Source organism: Camellia sinensis, chromosome 11 (assembly GCF_055761805.1).
Source record: "Camellia sinensis isolate YWXY chromosome 11, ASM5576180v1, whole genome shotgun sequence".
In the NCBI taxonomy this organism is placed as follows: Eukaryota; Viridiplantae; Streptophyta; class Magnoliopsida; order Ericales; family Theaceae; genus Camellia; species Camellia sinensis.
The window spans coordinates 107887483-107908662 of NC_138971.1; the positions used below are offsets into that span (position 1 = coordinate 107887483).

Genomic DNA, 21180 nt, shown 5'->3' on the forward strand with positions numbered 1-21180 from the left:
TTTTTCTTAGAAATCTGGTGTGCTTCATAAGTTTGCAAGTTTCCAACCAACTGATCAAGCTTGAGGGTATCAACATCCTAAGCCTCCTCAATGACTGTCACTTTTGATTGGAACCTCTCGGGTAAAGACCTAAAAATTTTTCCAATAACTTTAGCTTCAGAGATTTTTCACCGAGTGTGAAACAGGAATTCACGATGTCACTAAATTTAGCATAGAAACCATCAAACGTCTCATCATCACGCATAAAAGGGTTTCAAAGGCAGAGGTGAGACGTTGAAGTTTTGACCTTTTAACAGAAATAGTATCCTCGTGAATTGTTTCAAAAATGTCTCAAGCCTATTTTGCTACCTCACACGTGCAAATACGACAAAACTCTTCAGGTGTGACGGAGCAAAAAATGGAATTAATAGCCTTACTGTTCCAACTCGAGTTTTGATAATCGGTTGTGTCCCATTTATCAAGAGGTTTGGGAATATCAATACCATTAATGGTGACAATAGGTTCACTCCACCCATAGATCACACAGTGCCAAACTTTCTCATCGATGGATTTTAAAAACGCTCTCATACGAACTTTCTAATAAGAATAGTTTGTACCATCAAGTAACGGAGGTCTATGGGTCGAGTTACCTTCACGAATTGAATCCATATCACCAATCACACAAAATCACACTCCTATAGTTTTGATAAAAATAAAGAGTGACCTGCTCTGATACCAATTAAAAATCTTAAGTGATTCATGATTAGATCAAGATTTAATTACTCCAATTCCCAATCATTCAAAAAACACAATCTAAATCATCAAGTACTTCCGAAAGTGATTTAGATTGTTGTTTTCGAAAAATAATAAATCGACACAAACGATTTTTAAATGGAAAAACCACAATTGAAGCACCTTCAATTGTGATAAAAAAATCATGGACAAAACGCCAATAATCAATCCACTACTGAAGAAAGAAAGATTACAAAGATAACAAACAAATTACCCAAACGCTTCCAATTTGTCTTCAAATCTTCTGTATATCTTTCACTGCAACTTTAGTCTCGGAATTGATTAGACTGAAGTTGAATCCACAACTTCTATTGTCGAATCAACGACTACGCATAGTATCAAACTCCTTTGAAACTCCACGCTTGAATCTTTGGATTCCACCGAAGAAGAACACTCTTGAATATAACCAATCAACCTCATTGATATGTGCTTATCAATACATGAGTTCAATACTCACTCAAATTATCAAGGAAAACTCACAAAAAACTCCAAAAGAAGACCTCAAAAAACCTTAAAGTATATCTCAAAAAAAACATAATCCTAGTTTTGGGCTAAAACTAGTATTTATAGAAAACTGGGACTGCAAAGCTCGCTCGAGCGTAGACTCTCTCGCTCGAGCGAGGAACTAATCTCGGGTGTTTTTCCGTAAGTGGCTTCGCTTGAGCCACGCTACTTGCGCTCGAGTGTACATTCATCATTCTCAGGTTTGTTACAAACATAGCCTTTGCTTTAGCGAGGACTCCTTCGCTCGAGCGAGCAATACAATACAAAACAGAAAGGAAATTTACAACTCAATAACTCGAGTTTGTTCGTGGGATTGACAAGACTAAGCTCTGTTTGGCAAGTTGGTTTCCAGGCTTTTTTGGCTATTTTAGCCACAAAAGACAAAATAGGCTATTTTAGCCACAAAAAACAAAACATCACATCCAATCCATAATCATTACACTCTTCTCTCACAAAAAAAAGTCAAAAAAGCCAAAAAGCCCTTCCCAAACCAAGCTTTTTAGCCCAGGCTAAAACAGCCAAAAAAGCCAAAAAGCCAAACCACTTCCCAAATGAAGCCAAGGGACCTAACAAATATTTTAAGTAACTTTTAAATTTTTAGATACACTTGACATAAATACACTTAAAAAGTATAATATTTTTCAAAATTTTTTAAAAAATACGCTAAATACCAAAAAATACAAAAAAATAAAAATTCAGTACATTTTTCATATTTTTGTGTATTTATTAAGTTTTTAAAAATATTTTTTCACAAATAGATATATCTAAGTAAGGTGCATCTAAAAAAGTAAAAAAAATTGCTTAAAATTTAAAAAATATTCACTAAAAAAAACAATACGAAAAATAAAAAAACATAATTTTCAGAAAACTAAATTCAAAAAACTGAAACCAAACACACTTAAATTTTAGCCATATCAATTACAAAATTTAATTAAATTCAATTTTCATATAGTGATAGAATATCAAAAATCAATGTGATGTCAAAATTATGTGTCTTAGATATGTTTTAATTAACCGATGTTTTTTTTATTTGCTATTTTAGTTACTAAATATGATGATAAACACAATTTAAAATGTAATACCATGCCTACAACAACCAAAAAGAAAAATAAATAAATAAATAACAAGAAGGATAGGATAGATGTAAAGAAAAATAAGAGAGAAATGAGAGAGATAAAAATAATTATAAAAGAATATTTTGATAAAATTAAACATTTATAATGGTAAATTATAAGGAATTTATTAAAAAGAAAGAGAAAAGAAAGATGAGATATATATAAACATTTTGAAATATATTTGAAAATTAAAAATGAGTTAAATGAAAAACTTGTTCTAATTAATAGTAAAGATGTAATTTTCAAAATGAAAGGGGCACGTGCGTCCCTAAACCCTATGTAGTTGGTGTACCGACACTACAGGAAATATAATTTGTTTAATATATATAACACTAGAAATCAATTCTTGTGATGCATTTGTTGTAAAATCTCATGCCTATACGTGTCAAACTTCATAAAACTCATGCCAATACAAGCAGTGGCAGAGCCACAGCTGGACTAGGGGTTCACGTGTCCCCGTGGGTTTTGTAATAATTTTTTTTTTTTTTTTATAAACATAAAAAGAATATTTTAAATAAAAAATTATAAAATATTATTTAGAGTGAAATATTAATGACATTTTAAAATTATGAGAATAATAATTGTTGTTTTTTTATTGAAAATAAAGATATTACGATAAGTCATATTATTATCTAAATTTCAATACAATGGTGACGTCTATTATTATTGACATATAATTATAATTAATCTCAATGAAAATTTGAAATTTATTAAATTGTTAGTTACATTTGACATGTGGGGTTCATCATCTATGTGTTTCTTTATTATTGGTTGGTGATATCATATGTTGATGACGTAATATTACTATTATATTGAATTTTTATTGAAATTTTATATAAAAATTTACTTTATCATTATATAATTTATTTTAAAACTTATATCCATAGCTTCTTTTTTTTTTTATATTGTCCATGATATACTAATTACTAATAATATATATATATATATATATATATATATATATATTTATTTATCTTTCTTGAAGTCAATCGTAAAATATTTTTATAAAAATTTCCAATCTTATAATTAATAAGGGTGTGTTTGGTAACGTTTACGTTTTCAGTTTATATTTATAAAAGTTTTATAAATTGATTTTTGTTTATTTTAAAAAAAAAACATAAACTATAAACGTGTTTGGTAATTGACAAAATGCTTAAAAAAAATTTAAAAATATAAAAAAAAGTAAGAAATGGCAAGTGGTGGTGGAAGACGGTGGTGGAAAGTGGTGACGGTGGGTGGTAGGTAGCTGGTGGCGGGTGGGTGGTGGTGGGTGGGTGGGTGGGTGACGGTGGCGGGTGGTAGCGAGTGGGTGGTGGTGGTGGTGGTGGTGGTGGTGGCGGGTGGTGGGTGGTGGTGGCAAGTGGGTGGCGGATGATGGGTGGTGGTGGCGGATGGGTGGTGGTGGCGGGTAAGTGGCGGGTGGTAGTGATGGGTGGGTGGGTGGGTGGGTGACGGTGGTGGGTGGTAGCGAGTGGGTGGTGGTGGCAGGTGGATGGCAGATGGTGGGTGGTGGTGGGTAGTGGTGATGGGTGGATAGGTGGTAGTGGCAGGTGGTGGGTGGTAGTGAGTGGGTGGTGGTGGTGGTTGGTGGGTGGTGGTGCAGGTGGATGGCGGATGACGGGTGGTGGTGGGTGGTGGCGGGTTGGTGGTGGGTGGATGACGGTAGCGGATGGTGGGTGGTAGCGAATGGGTGGTGGCAGGCGGGTGGCGAGTGGTGGATGGTGGTGGCAGGTGGGTGGCGGGTGGTGGTGGTGGTGCTGGGTGGGTGGGTGACGGTGGCGGGTGATCGGTGGTAGCGAGTGGGTGGTGGCAGGTGGGTGGGTGGCGGGTGGCAGGTGGGTGGGTGGCGGGTGGGTGGTAGGTGATGGTGGAGGGTGGCGAGGGGTAGGTGGTGGTGGCGAGTGGGTGGTAGCTGGTGGTGGCTGGTGGGGGGTGGTGGCGGAAGACGGTGGTGGAAAATGGTGGCGGGTGGTGGCTAGTGTTAGGTGGTAAAAAAAAAAAAAAAACTGAAAACTCAAAATGAAAACACATTTTTTATGTTTTTATTTTTTGGCCAAATTTATAAACTGAGACAACTGATTTATAAATCAAAAATTTTACCAAACAAGTTTTTATTTGAGTTTTTTAAATTTTTATAAATATAAACAGAAAATTGAAAACGTAAGTGTTACCAAACGGCACCTAAGTGTCCCTTGATTTAATTTCTTAGCACCGCCACAGTATACAAGCCATTTCGATTGTTCAACACCACATCCACATCATTGTTTACTTCACTTTATTTTAGTTTAGGGTAAATTGTACATGAGACCTCTCTTGGTATCACTGGCCTACAATGCCCAATATCTTAGCAACTACCTTAACCAAATACAAATGTAGAATACAAAACACAAACACCATCTTTCATAAGAAGGGCCTCCCCAACTTGTGATCTGTCTAGCTAAGTGGCTGGGTTCTGGATGTATAGAGGCACTTCTAATTGGGATTTGAACCTCTGGCCTTGGCTTGAAGTATCTTGGCTATCTCAACAAGCATTTCAGTTTTTGGCATAATATCCTTCACAATACCATCTGCACAAAACCTCTCAGCCCAAACCACCAGATGCGGCGTCGTGGTTTTGTCGAGCAGCTTCAGATCGGCTAGCTTCTCGGTCGCTTTTAGCCACCCCATGAAGCACCCAAATGCTATGTCAAGGTAACCAATGCTATCCCCACCAAAGAAGCTCTTTCCCTTGCTGCACTTGACAAATGCATCCTCCAACAATGCCAACCCTTCCTTCACTGCTTCTACAGCCGCTAGTTTTTCTTCCTCTCCTTTTGCCATCCTAAATTGCTTCAGGGATGGGTACCACTGACCATTTGGATTGTGTCATGAAATGAATGGAGATTGAAAATTGCTTTACAAATAAAAATAAATTATGCAGGATTATTTATTTTGTCTAGAATGATATGCAAGTGACATTTCAAAATTAGAATATAGACTAGGAAAAGGCTCATGTGCACTCAAAAAAAAAAGTGCATTTGATTTGAACAATATAAAAATATATATAATTCCTACCACAACTGTGTGACACTAATCACAAAAATCATCTGTCATCACAAAAATTGGTAACTTTCACCATTTTGTGGTAGAAATTATGAAGGGTATGTACCACAAAAAGTACAATTCATAAATTATAATTTCTACCACAAAATGAAAAAATTATGAATCGTTGTGATGGAAGTTACAATTTTTGTGATGTAACTTTGATATGCATAACTTCAATTATGCATACCGTAACTTCATTATTCATAACTTTTATCAAAAAAATCATAGCTTCTAACACAAAAATTTGTAACTTTCACCACAAAAACCACAACTTTTCTTATAGGATTTCCCCTAACGGTAACCAATCATAATACAAATAATGTACACTCCTATCTAATCCTTAATCTCATCTTTTTATACCATGCCATGACTTATTCCCTTAAATCATATTCATAATCACATCTGATATCTAAATTATATATCCCGTCCATTTCTTGATATAACAATTCCCCAAATCCTATCAATAATCTCAATGATATCCAATTTCATAAAAATAATCAAACAATCAGACGTGTCCTTGTAACATACGTAAGAGAATTACTCAGCTAGCCATACCTTGTCGTCAATATAGGCTGCCCAAAACCGGGCAATGGCACGATCATAAGGATCAGTAGGAAGAATGGAAGGACCAGTGGTCCACAACTCATCTATGTATTGTACAATGATGAGAGACTCACATATGGGCTTGTGAGCATGGATTAGAACTGGGACTTTCTTGTGAATGGGATTGGATTGAATGAGTAGTTCACTTTTGGAACCAAACTTCTCTTCCAGAAACTCATAGTCAATGGACTTCATGCTAAGTGCATACTGTACTCGATTCACATATGGGCTTGGCCGCATACCAATAAGTTTTATGTCGCTCGTCGCCATGGCTGATTCTGGGAAACAGAGGGGGTTGAATATGAATATTAAGGTATATGGTAGTGAATTGATGAAGGATCAAAGAATATCAGAGGGCTTTTATGTTTGTGGGATGAGATGGGGAAGAAGGGTAGGTGTGAGGTGAGCTTGAGGTGGTGGTAGGTAGGAGCTATTTTTACTGAACAACTTCTCAAGGTGGGTTGGAGGTAGCTGGGATCATTTTCATAATATCAAAAAAAATTTCCTCACAAAAATATTCAAAATTTTTAATTTAATAACGGCATTCACTCTGATTTTGACCCTACAACAAAAAAGTTTAAATTTATACTGTAAATTTCAATTTGAGATAATTTTCGGAATAACTTTTCAAGGCAGATTGCAAAATACGAAATCCCATCATAATTGGGTTTAATCCTAGTCATCAACTGTATTTTCTTTGATCTATTCTATATTCCTAGCATTGCTATTTTCTTATTTAACCCCATTGGCGAAGAAACAACTAACTTTTTAGAAAACACCCAAAAAAATAAAAAAATTTGTTCTTGGATTTTTTTAAAAAAATAAAATTTATTCACATAAAAATGAAAAAGATGGGTGTTTTCAAACTTTTCAATATTTTTGTTTCCAACAACAAAAACCAAAAAAACAAAAGCAGAACAAACAGACTGTGCTGGTACTAGTTGAAATACCCAGTTTGTCCCTACTTTCTCAAATGCTTGGCTTTTTCTTTATAAACAAATATAAATAAAAATAAAAAAAGGTTAAGGCCAAGCGCTTTCTGAGCTTGGTTAGTAGTGTAATTCAGCTTGCAACTTGTAAATGTTGTGAATCATGTTCTTGCTATCTTCATTTCTAATCAAATTGGTGTTCTCCACACGCTTTCTTTGCTTTGGATGGTGCCCATCTGCACACACATCACTATCTCAGGATAAATTTAAAGATGAATATGGTTTTTCACCTTTCTTGCTGCAAAAATTAGATTTATCATAGATAAATTTTACCTGGGTCAATAAGGTTGCTCTAGCATTTGTTAGCATTTGGCCTAGTGGGTGCAGCTTGGGGTTTAGGGGTGTATTCCATCTAGATCTTAGGTTCAACTCCACTAGGTGTTATCAACTCGTTGGAATCATGTCCACGGGCTTTGCCCGAGATTTGCCCAATCCACGTGGATGGAGCACTTTGTGTGGGTTTCGAGATTAGTCGAGATGCACGTTAGTTGGCCCAGATACTCGGTCATAAAACTAAAAAACCTTCAAATTTTGTCTAAACCCTCTTCCATTTTGTGTACAAATTATCCCAATATCACGAGGCACCAAGGCTGATAGGCACCTATATCTTGGCCCTCAAACTAATGCTTTCTTTCGTGTATGGAAAATCTAATTTACTCTTCCCGGAAAAATTGTCTCAAGTTCATTTCCAATTTTTAATCATTTGGGAGAGTAACATACAACTTCCAACTAAGTGGGAAGTGGTGAAGAAAAAAGGGAGAGATGATGGGCAAGGTTCAACGACAGTGATAAACAAAGAAGGGGAGACGTAGCGTTTCACCCCATCAACATCTAATACTTTTGATGTCCTTGAATCATGTGATATGGGAGAGTTGGGGAATGGAGAATTTAATCAAGAGTTGTTATGTCAAACGAAGAGCCTAAAAAGTAGAGGGAGTCCATCTCCAAGTGATCTCATTAATGGGGAGACTACAAAGGAGGATAACAGAAGAAAACTCAAAGCAAAACTTCATTACTTGAAGAGTGCTAGAGGGAAATTTTAAATCCTTTGTTGTGTATGTTTTGTTTGTCGTCTATAGGCTTAGTTTGTTTCTTTTGAGGGAGTAATTTGTTTTTGTTTATGTTTATTCTCCCTACAAAAGATGTGTATTGAGCTTCATTGTATATCTTTCTTTTTTGGTTATAATATGACTTGCTTATCTAAAAATAAATCATTTGCAGACTTGTGATCAGTTTGCAGCAGAGTTATTATCATTGCCAAAGAGAACCATATGTCCTTTGTTGCTTCCTGTTCATTTTTCTTCATTAGAACTTTTTATCACTTTTTTTCAATTTTAAACGCACCAATTCGTGTGAGTAGCAAAGAACGTTTATCCTCTTTTTGCGGCTTCATCAATTGGGGCAGATTTGGACAAAGCATGTCAATGTGATTGTGTTGAGTGTTGGTTCTGATTCTCCATGTGAATGGAAGCCATGAAATGAAAGTCAAAGAAAGTTGCAAAATGAAGAAAAGAAATGCAACTTCAGAATTGGGTTGAAGATTCAACCAAGCTATCTATTGTAGAGTGGTTGTGTAGAGTGGCTGCCATCAATTCTGTTGGTGGCCTGTTGGTGGCTTATCGGTAGGCAAGCTTGACTTGGCCCTCCCATTTGTGTATAAATGGGGAGCATTAGAACACAACAAAAGTCGCGAAGAGCGGTGAAGTAGAAGAATAGAGAGATGTAGAGAGAGAGAAAGAGAGCTTTGTCTTTCTCTTGACTTAGAGTGAGAGATGTAAGGTTGAGAGTTGAGTGAGTTAAGTCAGGAGTATTTCCTCCTCCGCCATTTTTGTAAATTGTATTTGTAACTCTCTCAAAATATAGTGAAATCTCGTTGCTCCGTGCATGTAGGCAATTGCCAAACCACATAAATCTTGCGTGTCAATTATGTTGGAAAAAATGGTTTAAATGCTGATTGTTTGAAAACTTTATGCTAATAATTATGTAGGACTCATAAGTCGGTTTTGGAGGGTTCGTGTAGCAATGTGTTCATTGCCGTGTGGTGAACAAGATTACAAAATTAGTAAGTCAAAACCATTTTTAGGTGAATGAGAAATTGACTTCAAAGTGAGGTTCATGAACATTAGTCATGTTGGTAAAAATTCTCAAAATGGTGTTGAGTGCTCTTGTCCCACACAGGAAAGTTAGGAAAAATTTGGAGAAGATATAAGGTCTTAGATTGAACCTTGGGCATGGGCCCAAAGGACACCCAAAGTGTGAGTTGGGTTAGGTCAGCCCGTTACTATCTTCTTGGGCCAAAATTATTTGAATGCATATTCAAATTTTTGCAACGGTACATGTCTCTTCTAAAACGATTTTTCCATTGCCTATATTAAGGCAGTCCTCCATCCAGGTTTTGGAATGAAATAAAATTTAAAATATATATATATATATATATATATTCAAACTTCTAGTTTCGTCCTCCTCCTCCGTTCATCTTGCATATTTATAATTTTTTTTTTAGTCTAAGTTTGAGAGTGTGCAAAGCACATACTCTGGTTCGTTGTACACATAGAGTTAGTACAAATTCTGTGTGTGGTGATTGTTGTATCCTAGAGACAGGACACCCATTAACCTCGAGCACCAGTGGAGAGGGCGTTATTCTGTCTTAAAGACACAGTGTCCATACACTGGCCTCAACCACAACTTCGTTCAATGGTTTGATCTTCGAAAAGGTGTAAGTTTATTTTATTTTATTTTATTTATTATTCGCAATTAATTAAGTTTACCAAAATTATTCTCCAACAATTTTAAGACAAAATAAACTCTTCAAATTAATGTTTCGGTTAAGTTAATTGTTTACTGGTTTTATCTTTACTGTGTTTCGGTTTTGTTCAAACACAGAAGATATTTTGTATTTTTCTGTTTCAAATACAATTACTGTTTTATCATGTTTTTGTTTTATGGCTTTGTGTTCTAGTTTAAAACTGGATTGTATCCTGTTTTTTTTTTTTCATATATATATCAAAAAATTCAATCTATAGTTTCTATGTTGTTTCTGTTTTCATACTATTTTACTACTGTTTGTTGTTTATTGCCTACTAGTTTTCCTGAACTTAGTGATTTAATTTCGAATTTGGTTTAGTTATTGGGAAATCATATTTTATTTATTGTGATAAGATTTTTTTTTGTTATTTTATTTTGATCAGAAAGTTTAAATGGCAACTGAGACTGTAAACAATGCTGAAAATGCAAACCCAACATCTGCATCTAACGTGGTTCCTACTCCTATGGTTACTTAACTTCCCACCACTGTACCAGTTAATGCGACAAAGTTTAAGAGATGGTAGCAGAAAATGTTGTTTTATCTTACAACTCTGAATTTGGCAAAATTTGTCAAAGAGAATGCACTTGCCTTGAGCGAGGAGGAAACTAATCGGCAACCAATTGCTACAGTTGAGGCATGGAAGCACTCTGGTTTTTTGTGTCGAAACTATATTTTGAATGGATTAGACAACACGTTGTATAACGTGTATAGTCCATTTCAAATGGCTAGAAAATTGTGGGAATCCTTGGACAAGAAGTACAAAACGAAAGATGCAGGAATCAAGAAATATGTGGTTCACCGTTTTTCTTGAGTACATGATGGTGGACTCGAAGACCGTAATTAGTCAAGTCCAAGAGCTTCAATTGATTTTACATGAAATTCATGCAGAGGGTATGAGTTTGAGCGAATCTTTCCAAGTGGCAACTATCATTGAGAAACTACCACCATCTTGGAAAGAGTTCAAAAACTACTTGAAGCACAAATGCAAGGAAATGAAGTTAGAAGACTTGACTGTCCGATTACATATTGAGGAAGATAACCATGATGTGGAAAAGAAAAGAAATCTGGGATTTATTTTCAAAGCAAAGGCTAACATATTGGAGCAAGGACAAAAGGAGAAAAAGAGACAACGTCCTAGGCAAAACTCTAAACAAAATGCTGGTCAGAGTTTTAAGATTAGATATATAAAGTTCAAGGGAAAGTGCTTTGTGTGCAACAAGGTATAGGGGTGGGCAACGGTTTATCCGACCCGCACAACCCGCCCAAACCGACTCTACCCGCACAAATCTGACCCTACCTGTATACATAAATAGGGCGGGTGCGGGTCTATTTTTTCATACAAAATCGAGTTCGGGTCAAATCCGACCCTACTCGCGAAACCGCATGACCCACCCGCAAATTATGTTTAAAATAAAAAAAAAATATGATCTCTCATCATTTGTTGAATTCATTTTGGGTATCCTCCTCTCTCTCTCTACCCTACCCAGCTCTTTCTCTCCATTTCTCTCATCTGGGCCCTTCTCTCTCTCGCTCTCTCTCTCTCTCTCTCTCCCTCCCTCTCTGTCGCCGTCACCACCACTATCTCTTGCCTCTTGCTCACCATCTCTTTCATCTCCTCCCGTCACCATCTCTCTCCTCTCCTCTACCGTTGTTGTTGTCTCTCGCAGATCAACCTCGGTGCCCTACTCCATCGCCGCTCCGTCACCACCAGCCATGTCGTTGGCTAATTACTGTTGTCCCCTCCTCTTCTCTCCTGTCGCCGTCGTCCACCAGATCTGGAGATACCAGATATCTGGAAGATTTACAGCCCCAAAAAAAAAAAATGATTTCATTTAACAAAGGTACCTAGATCTGGTTTATTTATTTATTTTTGTTGTGTTTTGCTTTGTTGGTTTCTTCAGACTTCATTTATTTTTGTTGTGTTGTGGGTTCGCTTTGCAGGCTTATGTTTTCATTGTTGTAACTTGTAAACATGTAACTGGTATCATACCAGTGGTATGTGATAAAGCTAAGCTCACTGTTTTGATTGTTTTGTTTGTTTATGGTTTCAGAAAATGGTGAAGGCCTCAACGTAAAAGCCTAAAAATAATTTTTTTTTTTAAATAAAATAAAATTACTTCACAAACCGCCTGCAACCGCCCGCACAACCGCATGACCCACCCGTTCAATCCATAACTTGCACTACAGACAGACGCGGTTTCATTTTTTCCCAACCCGCACCCCATCGGGCGGGTCTAACCCGTCATCCGAACCGCACATAACCGATCCGTGACCACCCCTAACAAGGTAGGACATCGGGCCAAAGATTGTCGAAACCGCAAAGGTCAACAAGTTCCTTCCAAAAAGACGAAGTATGAACAAGCACACATAACTGAATTGGAGACTTTGTTTGATGGAGTGATTGAGATGAGTCAAACTCCAAGGAATAGTGGGTAAACACCGGGGCAACACGACATGTGTGTGCAGATAAGAAAATGTTTACTACCTATCAACAAGTTAAGGATGACAAACAACTCTTCATGAGAAACTCCTCTACTGTAAAAGTCAAAGGACAAGAGAAGATTATGCTCAAGATGACTTCAGGCAAGGAGCTCACGTTTAACAATGTTTTGTATGTTCTAAAAATTCGGAAGAACTTGGTGTCTAGATCATTGTTAAGCAAGAATGGTTTTAAATTGGTCTTTGTTTCTGATAAATTTGTTTTGTGTAAGTGTAGACGTGCCCCGAAGAAATCACGGGCGCAGCCCGCGAGGGCGCAAATCTGTTTTGTTCTTTAGGCTACTACAAGTTCGGACTCATGTCATGGTTCTGAATCTAATCTCACAAAGTGCAATGCGAGACCGACAAATCACCAAATAGTCCAAATCTGGCAAATCGTTTTGGAAAACTGATTTTTATAAAGAAATGCCAAACATGGACTGCTTTGCCAGATACAGAGTCGCCACCTAAATATTTTATTTTGGGGGAATTTAGGAAACCCTGACTCGTGCCTAAGGCCATGTGTCCGTCATCACCAAAGTTGCTTCGGCTCAGGAACTTGGGTACGAGAAGGGAAGGTCATGCAATGAGCACCCCCGCTCGCCTGATCAAAGATCAGCTTTTACTAACATGATATGTTGTTTCCGAAAACACATGTGTTCTTATTCTGGTTATTAACCTAGAATTACTATGTGATGCGCACAACATACAAGTATAGACTAGATCGCCTAAGTTGGAACAAAACATTGCATGTTCGTTTGTGAAAATGATTTGAAGTTTGCTACTCGCAAGTAGGCAAAGTCGTAGATTTTGATGAATTGTTCCAATTCAAGCAATCCAACCTTCACCCACAGGCATTCAGGCAGTTAAACAAATAAACAGTTAGCCTCATGGCAAGCATGTTAAACATGGCAATCAATAACACGCATGCAATATGCTAAAGCATAAACACTTACAGTATACTCTGAGCCAAAACAAAGAACTAGTTAAAAATCATGCATGATCCTAGTTCATGTTAAGATGGCTAATACAACACATGCAAGCATAAAGATGCTAATTGAAATGTGCCCTAAAACTAACCATCATAAGCGGTTAAGTAAAAGGGAGAAAGAAATGGGGGTTGGAAGACATGCATCACACGCATGCACGCTTATTACAACAGTTGGCCCTCTCGATGGAGGGTCCGAACAAAGAGCTAACTAGCTAATCTAAGCTAATTAAACTAATTATTACATCACAAAACTAGCCGACTAACAAGCTAACTAATTAAGCTATTACAACACAAATTGAATAGTTAAACGCATTAACTAATTAGGTACAAGACCAAAGCATAAACTTGCTAAGCAAATTAGCTAAGGAAAGCAGTAAAACAGGGGCCTCAAAGGGAGAAGAGTGTATGCATACTCGGTCGCCTCGTTCGAAAATTCGTTGCGATGCCCCAACTTGCCTCTGTTTGCAATTGTTCTCAGAACCTTGCACCAAGCTCTAGAAAGTTTCTAACTCACCTTGAGGACTTGTGGGAGGGCTGCTGACCAGCTGTTGATGTGGGAGGCCACCTGTCGACCACTTTTCTTTGCTGCAGACCAGATAAAGCGGTCGGCCAGCCACTTTTTCTAGTCTGCCAACCAATTATTGCTGCACTCCTCCAGTTTGCTGCAACAGAGAGCAAGAGAGGGCATGGTGTAGACACCCCATTTTTGACCGTCCTCAAGACTTGGACGTCATCGTTTGAACACTCGATGATCATCCCTGTTCGTGTTCGTCTTGAGTTCTCGGAGGCTTCGGCTGCGCGCCTTGTCTCAAGACCTCTCGACTTGTTTGTTTTGTGTTTGGTTATACATCAAACACTTATTGTTTTGCTTCTGAGGGTGGGAAATAGCTTATAGGCCATCCCCACACCTCACCGGCCATGGCTTGAGGCCACCGGCCTTGTTTCCTTGCCACCGGCCACTGGTGATGGCCGGTCGGCACGTTTTGTGGTCGGTCGGCCAACTTTGTTGGCCAATTAGCCACTTTTGCTGGTCGAGACCTTTTCTTGAGAGGGGGTTTGAACTTTTGAACCCCCTGTTTTAGCTTCTTGAGAAAGCTTGAACCTTTTGAACTCTTGGTTTTAGCTTCTTGAGGAAGCTTGACCTTTTGAACCCTTTTTCAGCTTCTTGAAGAGGCTTGAACCTTTTGACCCTTTTTAGCTTCTCCAAGAAGCTTGACCCTTTTTTAGCTTCTCCAAGAAGCTTGAACCTTTTGACCATTTTTAGCTTCTCCAAGAAGCTTGACCCTTTTTTAGCTTCTCCAAGAAGCTTGATCCTTTTTTAGCTTCTTGAAGAAGCTTGAACCTCTTGTCCCCTTTGCCTAGCTTCTCCAAGAAGCTTGGCCCTTTTGCTCCAAGCTTCTAAGAGAAGCTTGGCCTCTTTGCTCAAAGCTTCTAAGAGAAACTTTGCCCCCTTGGTTTCTCTATAAAAAGAAGGCCTCTCCTCCCCTTTAGAGGGTTAGAAAAAATCTGATATATATCATATATATATATATCACTCCCTCTCTATATCTCCTTCTCTCTCTACATTTGTGTGGGTTAAAGGGTGCAAAAGGGTCTAGTTCTTGGCCATTTGAACTACACCTCCTAGCACAACACCTCCATCATCAACCTAAGGAGCTTGGAGGCCATTTTCAGAGGCTAAGGGACTGTATTTTTGGACCAAGAGGCTGCTGTCCCCTTTTGGCTACAAAGCTAACTCATTTTCCCTCTTTATTCCCCGTTTTTGCACACACTTTTAGCCTATCTTTCTTGTTGTTTTGAGCTTTGTGTATAACATAAAAAAGTTCTGTTTTTTTGTGTTTAAGATACTTCATTGAGGTCACTTTTGTGTTTGGGGTTGTTTACCCCCTCTTAGGCCTTGTTTGGCCTCTTTTTTGTGCATTTTTGGTGAGCTTCGGGACCACCTTGTTTGGGCCTCCTCACCACTGAAATCTTGAGGGATTCCAGTGGTGAGGATGGTGGTTTAAGGTCCTAAGAAGGAGAGGGCCATCCCCTCTCCTTGTTGTCTTCAAAAAGTGTCATTTTAGCCTCATGTGTGAGCACCATTTTTAAGTTCATGTTGGCCATGTCTTAAGTGTTATTTGTGCTTATTTTGCCATGATATAGCACATTGTTTACTTGGTTTAGACACACCATGCTTGCTTTGCATACTTGTCTTGTAATGCCATGATTTGCCTTAACATGCTTTATGCTTTGAGCCTTGTTTCTAGCATGTTTTTGGCTTGGCTTTGTGAAGCTTTTATGCTTGTTTTCATGTGCTTGAGGACTGTTTTTGGTCATTTGGGTCATCCATGCTTTGCTTTGTATAGCTACCATATAATCCCCCTTGTAGGCCTTAAGTATCGGACCCTCTAGCATGCTATCCTTGCATCATTTCAGTGGTTTAGAACCACTTGTCATGTCATTTCAGTCCTTGTGGTATGCTTGTATGCTTGCATTTGATGCCCCTTTAATGCTTTATAAGGTTGGTGTTTCATGCTCCATGTTTGTGCTATTGTGTATACCTCTAGGATTAGATCATTTAGATGCCATCTAAGTGGTTTTTGGGGCTTAATTTGGCATGATTTGGGACTGTTTTGATTCACTTTGATCATTTGCTTCGTGTATCATATGATCATAGTTTAAGTCCTTGGGCTTGGATGCATGCTTTGCTTGCATTGGTAGGTTGATTTGGCATCTTCTTCTACATGTTTTTCAAAGCTTATCATGTATGCTATGTGGCAATGTTTGTCCTTTTTAAGTGTGCTTGAAAGTTGCTTCTATATGCTTAGGTACTTGGCTCATGACATTTTGTTGCATGTTTAAATGGTGTTGCATTTGGCATGCATTTCTTGCTAAGTTGCCTAACATGTTACATGCCTTGCATGTGTGCATGGTTAAGATTACACTTTGCATGTTTGCTAACTTGCATACTTGCCCTCATGTTCATGTTGCATACTTAGCCTCCATACCTAGGTTGCATGGCATAGAGCATGCATGCTTTGCCTCTTGAATTGAGTATGATAGAGGTTGGGCTTTATGTGTTTATTTGGTTTGCATGTCATTTGAAATCAAAATGCACAACTTAGTTTTTTCGGCCATCACGCATTGAAATACGCGATTGGTGGTCCGAGAATCGAGTACCATACCCCTTTGAGTCATAAACATGATAAGGGGCGTGATTGGTGCATACATTGCTTGAAATGCATTGCCATGCTATGTTTTGCCCTCTGCTGTTGTCAAAAACAGATTCTGCAGGAAGATTTGGCCGGCCGGCCATCTGCAGTGCTGACCGACCAAATATGGATGGCCGAGATCCCAAAAAATGGTCGATGACCCTTCTCCATGGCTGGTGACCAATTCCCTCAGCCGGTGGTGTTCCACAGCATTCAAGGAAGCAACCTTGAGATTTGTGCAGTCTTCAGAGAAGGATAACAGTCAAAACAGAGGCAACTTGTGCATGGCAGTGGCTTTCTGAGCGGAGCCGAGTGCACATTGCATTGGGCCCTCTTCCCGAGGTTGTTTACTGCTTTCATTAGATTAGTTAATTTGTTAATTAATTAATTGGTCTGTAATATTTAATTAGTTTGTAGGTTAATTAATTTGTATTATTCTTTCGGTCCCTCCGAGCGAGGGAAAATTTGTAATAAGTGTGGATGCGTGTGTGCATGTCTTCCAACCCCCACTTCTCTCTCCCTTTTACTTACCTGCTTTTGATGGTTAGTATTAGGACATGTTTACTTTAGCATACCTTATGCTATGCATGCGTGCATCATTCATTAGTCTTGCATGCACAAGGCTCGGCGCATCATGCTAACTGCATAAGGTATTTCAAACCTAACTTGAATACATGCTATCTGTGCATTCTCACATGCCATCCATAGATTAGCCAAGTCTATTCTAGTGACATTCTGTATGTGATGCATTAGCCATTTTAACATGAACTAGGATCATGCATGATTACTAACTAGTTTCTTGTTTTGGCTTGGAGTACACTGTAAGTATTTATACTTTAGCATCTCGCATGAGTGTGAATGTTAACATGAAAGCATACTTACCATGTAGCTATGTACTTATGTGATATTACTGCCTGAATGCCTGTGGGTGAAGGTTGGACTGTTTGAGTTGGAACAACTCATTGAAATCTGTGTTTTATCCTGCTTACGAATAGCAAATTTCAAACCATTTCCCAAACAAACGGATATGCAATGCTTTGTTCCAAATTAGGTGATCTAGTCTATACTTTTGTGTTGTGCGCATCACATAGTAAGATTAGGCTAATAACCGGAATAGGAACACATAATGCTTTCAAAACAAGATATCACGGTTAGTAGAGGTCGATCTTTGATCGGGCGAGAGGGGGTGCTCATAGCTGACCTTCCCCAATCGTATCCAAGTTCCCGAGCCGAGGCAACTTTGGTGATGACGAACACGTGGCCTTCGGCACCGAGTCAGGGTTTCCTAAATTTCCCAAAATAAAATATTTAGGTGGCGACTCTATATCTGGAAAAGTAGTCCATGTTTGGCACTTCTTTTCTAAAAATCTATTTTCCAAAACAATTTGCCGAATTTGGACTCTTTGGTTCAGATTAAGAACCGTGAAAATTCGAGAGTCCGAACTGTAGTGAGCCCAATACGAACAGAACGGGACTCATCCTCCTGGGGCGTTGGGGGACGTCTACACATGGCAATGTATTTGTAAGATATGTGTGCACAACCACCCTCCCTATCATTTCATAGGCTCAAGGGAGTGTGGTTCTCGACCCTCGGGTCACCAATCACACATCTCGATGCATGATGGCCGAGAAGCTGAATTGCGCAATTCAATGTAAAATGAATGCACAAATAAACACATAAAGCCTTGAACTCTATCATGTATGATCAAGAGCGTCGACGACCGAGAATTGAGGCACGTTTCATCACTTCGAGTATGAAACGTCTCTCGTTTCCTGTGTTTGGACTAACACTTAATCCAAACAAAAATGCAACAAATAACATGCATGCAAACATGCAATGCAACTTAAGCATACAAACATGCAATGCAAGGCATGCAAAACACAATGCAACTACATGGCATACGCAATGCAAAGAATAACATGGCATACTCAATGCAATGTGACCTAAGCATGTAGACAATGCAAAGTACATGGCATACTCAATGCAATGTGACATGATCAACTTAACAAAGCTAATAAAATGCAAACAATGCTAATGTATGCACAATGCAAGGCAACATAAGCATGCAACAATATGATACAATGTGGCAACATTCGCATAACATGTTCGATGGACTTAAACCAAAATGGATAGACCTCGGTCATGCCCAAATCAGTGGCCATAATGATGAAACTAAGGCACAAGAAGGCAAGGCAAGCATGCTCAATGCAATGGCCTATCAACTAGGCTTAAGAACACAACTCTCAAGCATGATGAAGAAGCGATAAACATGGAAGTGTGACAACACCAAAGGCTCTGAAATCAAGTGTGAAATGACACCAAATCATTCAAACAAAACAAGTAAAGCATGCAAGAGGGCCTAAGGCACAAAGCCATTAAAGGGACTACACAAGGGGCATGCAATACATGGCACAAATGATTGAACCAATCATGGACAAAGCTCAAATACGTCTAAACAAAGACCAAAACATGCTGAGATGGGAGCTCAAATGCCTAGGCATCCAAGGGTACACACTAGGCCATAAACAAAGCAACAAATGCACAACCCTTAGAGGCACTCAAAGGGTGAATGAAGTAGGAACATGGCAGTCCTATATGCTTAGAAATGTCATGGTAAATGATGCCAAATCATGCACACAATGCAAATGAAGCATGCTATGGTACTCAAAATTCAAAGCTAGCATATGCATTTGTACTACAACTATGCAAAACATGAAGCATATGGCCAAGGCAACCCAAAACAGTCCTAGAAGATGTCAAAATGAGTCTAAAACATGTATGGAAGGAAGCCAAAACAAGCTAACATAAAGGGCCAAAACATGGATCATGCAAGGGCAATATGGGAGGATTACACTACACCTACCAAGACCAAGCATGAGATGGCTTTGCCAACAAAAATCAGAGTTATATCATGGAAAAATAACTCCAAATAAACACTGAAATGATAGCTCGCAAGCTTAGGCATGAAGGCATACACAATGGCTCATGTTTAAGGCATGAAGGGCAAACCTTCCAACGCATTGAATAAGTGAAAGATGCAAGTGTGTGGCCACACTACATGGACTGAAATCACATTTCAAATGATGCCAAATCATTCAAATAGGCCAAGCAATGCATGTTAGTGGACTTGATACACAAAGCTAACAAGCTAGAATGCACTAAGGCTATACAAAGCATGGCATGCATGACCAAAACAACACAAATTAGAGCTAGAGCATGCCAAAACATGGACAAAAGCTTCTTAGAGTTAAGCCAAAATCACGTTAGAATGATGGTCTAAAGCATGATACACATTAGGCTAATTCATGGAATTGCACTACAAGTGCATGGAGCATGTAATAGGCCATTAAACCAAACCTTAACAGAGGTATGACATGGTAAAACAACACCAAGAACATGCTGAAATGGACTCAAAACAAGCTAGAGTGACATGCTACGTCATGAAGCATACAAAGCTAGTTTGTGAGGATTACACTACAAGTATATTAGGCATGCATGAGGTGCTCAAGACAACCAAAAATAGTGGTATTCTATCTCAAAATAACCCCAAATACATGCTAAGAACAAGCCAACACAAGCTTAATAAACATGCTCAAACATGAGGCATATGAAAGCAAGTATTCAAAACACAAGGAGAGGGGATGACCCTCTCCTATTTGGGACCTCAAAACACTATTTCCACCACTAAAACTTCTCTGAGTTTCAGTGGTGAGAAGGCCAAAACAAGGTGATCCCAATAGCTTAAAAAGAAAGTTCAAAACAAGGCCTAACAAGGCATAAGAGGGGGTAGACTACCCCCAACACAAAAACGATCTTAAACAAACATTTTAAGGACTGAAAAAAAGAAATTTTTGCAGTAGGAAGTTAAGCCTAAAACACCATGCAAACAGGTCCAAAAGCTTAAGTAAAAACAAGGGTTTAAAGGCTAGAAACTCACCCTTGAAGAACATCTTCAAAGCTGCAACTCCAGCACACTTTTTGAACCAAAACCAGTCCAAAAACTTCAAAAACAACTTCAAGGGACCTCAGCTCTAAGAATATGGTGTTTCAATGTGTGTTTGTGTGCAAAAGTGTGATAAAACTTCACTTTAAAGCACAAAAATGAAGAGCAAGAGCAAAATAGATACAAAGATGTATATGTATAGCTCAAGCACAAAGAACTCAACCTGGAGGAGGAGGGGGGGAGGTTCTCCTTTATAGAGAACAAGCAACAAGCTTGTTGGACAAGCTTTGGCCTCAAAGCCATCCCTCTATACACGTGTATGGAGGATGGCTTCTGTGCCTTCCAGCTGGCACAACTGGCCTAAAAATATCTCCAAAAATGTGAAGAAAAGCAGTCAACCACTTAAAGTGGTCGGCCAACTACTACTTGAAGTGGTCGGCTGACCACCACAAGTGGTCTCCCAAAATAAAAACTAGTCGGCCATGGGTAGGAGAAGTCTAAAGCATGAAAACAATGCAGTGGTGTGGTGGCCGACCAGAAAAGATGACCCAAAGACCAAGGAGACCAGTTGGCAGACCAGAAAACTGGCTGGCGAGGAGGAAAGTGGTCTCTAAGGGGAAGAACTGGTCTCCCACCCTTGTACCACCTTCCAAACAGGGAAAACAAGGTTTGTACCAAAAACAAACCAAAAAAGATATAAG

At 38.7% G+C, this 21180-nt stretch overlaps 1 protein-coding gene across 1 annotated transcript; it reads right to left on the reverse strand.

Annotated features, from left to right (window-relative positions):
* Positions 1-4621: 4621 nt before the first annotated feature.
* On the reverse strand, positions 4622-6786 carry LOC114273092 (glutathione S-transferase U17-like). Its single transcript, XM_082894451.1, has 2 exons — positions 6030-6786; positions 4622-5237 (listed from the first exon to the last, which is right to left on the reverse strand). Exons 1-2 carry the CDS (start codon positions 6345-6347, stop codon positions 4863-4865), a joined length of 693 nt encoding a protein of 230 aa, XP_082750577.1. The 5' UTR covers positions 6348-6786; the 3' UTR covers positions 4622-4862.
* Positions 6787-21180: the final 14394 nt, after the last annotated feature.